Raw genomic sequence first — 4,327 nt, forward strand, 5'->3', positions numbered from 1 at the left:
TACCTTTGAAACGTCTTAAATTAATATTTAAAAACAAATCATGTAATTAAAATAATTTTCCTGAAAATTCTCCGGCTTCCGTTCCTCGTTCGAGCGCTAAATGCAACTTAAAAATCTATAATGCTTAAACCTTTAAAATTTCATAAAATAAATTTTATCATATATGAATTATGTATAAAATACATAAAAATAATTAAACACATAATTTATAAAATAAACATGTATTTTATGCTTTAAAAGAATTTAATAAAATACCAAAGAAATTTAATAATTTGCATGCATGTGGTTTACTTAAATCTTCAAATTTTCGGGACGTTACAGGTCAACCCTACTAATATTCACAATAAAAAGTAATACTCTTAGCATAAAAATTAATGTTTTTTCATGGATGACCCAAATAATATATCCGTCTCACAAAGTACGACCCGTGAGACCGTCTCATACAAGTTTTTGTCTATGATCTAAAGGGGCTGCCATGATTAGGATAGGTTTGAGGGATGTTTTTACATGTTTTAAAGAGTCCTAAAACACACTAAAAATGTTGCAAACTAAAAATAACAAGGCTGGAACTGAGGGACAAAGAATAAAAGGGAACCATGGGTTTTATTTGGGTTGGGCAAGACTTTGGTGGCTCGTGGGTTTGCATGGGAACTCACGGGTTGGCCAGGGCTTGGGTTGGGGCCTGGGCTAGACGTGGGTCAGGGTCAGGTAGGGTCCTGGCATGACTAGGGCTCAAGGGGAGTGGCCGAGACTTCCTGGGTTGTGGCTCGGTTTGGGATTGGGCTAGTGGTCCATCAAGGTCCTAGGGTGATGGGTAGGGGTCACACCAGGGGCTGGAGTTGTGTGGTTCGCTGCTGGCTCGAGCAGAAGTGGTGACAATCATGTGGTTTGTGCAGCCTTTTGGGGTGAGCACTGAGATTGTTTCATCTAGTTGTTTTGTGTCATTCAAGTTATATATCATTACAGCTGTGTAGAGCCCGAGTTTGGGATGTTGATTTGCACAACCTGGCATACCTCGCATACTTGGCAGGTCGGTTTAGATGCATGACAATGTAGCTCCCCTGTGTGTTGCTCGAGCATTATTCTTGTTGATCGTATCGTTCGTTTGGCTCCGTTTATCCCATTGATATTGAGTCATGTTCAGTGCATTTCACACTTCATCTACATATCATGATGCATGATTTATGTTATTGTTATATTTTTTTTAACTGTTTCATACCAAAATCTTAACCTCAGTTGTTTACTTGGGGGTTGCTGTGGTTGTTTTTGGGCACCATAGTAGATATCTAGAATGGTTTTGCAGCACCAGGCGGAGGTTCCGCTGGCAGAACTCGTGGTTGAGGTTGGATTATTTGGTTGTGGTTCGTTGGAGTCTCTGAGCTAGTCTTTATGGTTGTTTTTATAGTTTGTATCAGTTCTATGTCATGTTTTATTATATGGGGAGATGTCCCGTGTATCTGTATTGTTATTTAGATTTAATTTATGTTTTTTGGGAGCCTTGCTGGCTTATTTGAACTGTTGTCTGTGATATTTATGTCTTGTGACTGGCCGGTACTTTCATGTGATTGTTTATGATTATCGCAGCGTCAGTATTTAGGTGTTTTACTAGTTTTCTGATGCTTGGGTTTTTTGAGATGTCCTACTTACGGGGAGGTCATGTCAAAAATATTATAGGCTTTGAGGTTCGTTTTGAAGTATTTGAAATCCATTTCCGCTGCAGAATTAAATTAAATCATTATTGTTTATCATCAATTCTCATTAGAATAAATAGGCCTCACAAATATTATATCTAATGCGAGGTTGTACATGGATGGAACGATATCATTTTGAGAAAGATATTTGATTGAGAAAAGATTTGAATGATCGATCTGAAATCGTTTGAGAAGAGGGTAAAAATATTTGAATGTCATGTTATCATATGAAATCCAAAAACACACATTATGGATTTGAATTCAAATTCATTTTAAATATTTTATACTGAGAGAAGGTTGGTCAAAACCTCTCCGGTCGTGTGAAGGCTAAGTTATAGTATTGCCGTTGAAATCATTATTGTCATGAAAAAATAAAATGACTTAACTGTGATATATTTTGCAATTTTTGAAGGCAAAAACATTGTGTGAGACGGTCTCACGGATCGTATTTATGAGACGGATCTCTTATTTGGGTTACTCATGAAAAAGTATTACTTTTTGTACTAAGAGTATTACTTTTTATTATGAATATAGGTAGGGCTGACCCGTCTCACAGATTATGATCCGTGAGACGATCTCACATGAGACTCACTCATTTTTTGAATGTACAATAATATACTTGAAATGTCATGAGACACACCTTTGTATTTCAAGTTTTTTTTTTGGATTTGGAGCATGACTTTACGACCCACTATCTCGCCACATAATAGATTAAACAAAACAAAAAAAAATTAACAACATATAATACTCCATAAAATCTCAATACAAAAACTTGTGTTTGACAGTCTCACGGGTCGTATTTTGTGAGATAGATCTCTTTTTTGAATCATCCATTAAAAAACATTACTTTTTATGTGAAGAATATTAATTTTTTATTGCAAATATCGGTAGGATTGACCAATCTCACAGATAAAGACTCGCGAGGCCATCTCACAAAAGACCTATTCAAATTTCGAACACACAAAATAAGGAGAACTTTCGTTTGATCAGAAATTTCAAATCCAACTTTCTTGATTTATACACTGATATGTTTAAAGGTCCATTTTGAAAAAAAAAAAAAAAAAAAAAAAATAGAAAAAAAAAATCATAAATAAAAAATTTTTTGATCTTAAATTATTTTTTCAAACTATTCCAAAAATGAACGTCCATTTTTACTCTGAAACACACACGGACAGATATACATGGCCAAAAGTTGGGAAACCTGAGAAATTTAACTATATCAGTATTTCAAAGATGGGTGAAAATTGCCTGTATGAACCTAAAGCATGAAAGAAAATATAACCAAAACCATAGAGGTAAAGTGATACCAATAAATTGGCAGAGTTTACATCCATTTTCAACTAAAAGAAAATATACATATTCAGGGACGCCCTGGGGTAACATGGGCACCGCACAGGGCCCCCAGCTGAATGGACTGTAGAGCCCAATAAATGGGGTATGAGTAAGTTGATATTGACTTGGATTTATCTCAAACCCTAAAATTTAATGTGTGGTTATCATCGACACTTCAAATTTCATGTGATCCTTATATTAAAAAAACCACAAACAAAACGTACGATTATTACAATGTGGAATAATGTTTTTTTATGATAATTAGTACACAAAAATGAAATTTTCTTATATTATGATTTTATTATTAATATAATAAAAAGACTTTTTTTTTTTTTACACCAGGCCCTTCAAAGTCTAAACCCTGATCATACAAAACTGACCCAAAATCATTCTTCAAATTTCAAAATACCAACAACAAACCAGGGCTATGATTCTCAACAAATCTATATGGCTCTGACTGAAACGGGGGCTGGTAATGGATCAAAACAAGAACCACCACCAGAACCACCACCACCCCCCACGGCAGGCTCCAGTCCTGCCCCACCCCTGCCGCCGATGCCTCGTGCGCCGGGCTCGTCCAGTCCCGCCACCACCTGTGGCGGAGCATCAGCACATTCGCCGCGACAATCACCAACAGCGGCACCAGAAAAAGGTAAAGTCTCAGCCCCATCTTGCTCCTCTCCACAGTCTCTTTGTAATCCGAGTAATTCGTGAAGTACATCATCATTATGAAGAGCACGAAGAACACCGTCAAAGGTAAAGGCGGGGCGGCAATGGAGTCTAGGGTTTGCTCCTTCCAGCTAACGTCCCTTCTTTCTCCGACATACGAACTCATGTTTCTTGATCAACTTTTTCTCTGCTTTAAGGTTTCTTTATCTTCCAAGGATTCTTGAAAATCTTCTGGGTTATTCTACTAACGCTGATCATATGGTATGCTAAAATTATATATATATATATATATATAAGAGTTTTGTTTATGGCGGCGAGAGGAGGATATTTATCCATAAGCCGACTTGTTTTTGGATTCATTGGCTGTGAATTTTGGTTGGATTTGTCTGAAAAATGGGAAAGTTTCTATTTACTGCATGTGTTTTTGATATGGTGAATCATGAGGAAAGGCAGCGTAAGATACTGCCACCTAAAAGTAGGGGGGAAATTATTAGGATTTTTATTTTATTTTATTTCATTATTTTCCTTTTGTGAAATATAATAATGTATTCATCCTATGGTTCCTTTCTTTATTTACCATTTTTTAAAAAATATTTATCAAACGTTATCAAGAATTTTTATCTGTGAGACGAGTT

General features: G+C 36.0%; 1 protein-coding gene across 1 annotated transcript; it reads right to left on the bottom strand.

The window, feature by feature from the left end:
* Positions 1–3,423: 3,423 nt before the first annotated feature.
* Positions 3,424–3,858, bottom strand: LOC140819048 (uncharacterized). Its single transcript, XM_073179061.1, has one exon. The coding sequence runs from the start codon at positions 3,856–3,858 to the stop codon at positions 3,424–3,426; it is 435 nt and encodes a 144-aa protein (XP_073035162.1).
* Between the last annotated feature and the right edge of the window lie 469 nt (positions 3,859–4,327).

Source organism: Primulina eburnea, chromosome 18, assembly GCF_022965805.1.
Source record: "Primulina eburnea isolate SZY01 chromosome 18, ASM2296580v1, whole genome shotgun sequence".
Classification (NCBI taxonomy): Eukaryota; Viridiplantae; Streptophyta; class Magnoliopsida; order Lamiales; family Gesneriaceae; genus Primulina; species Primulina eburnea.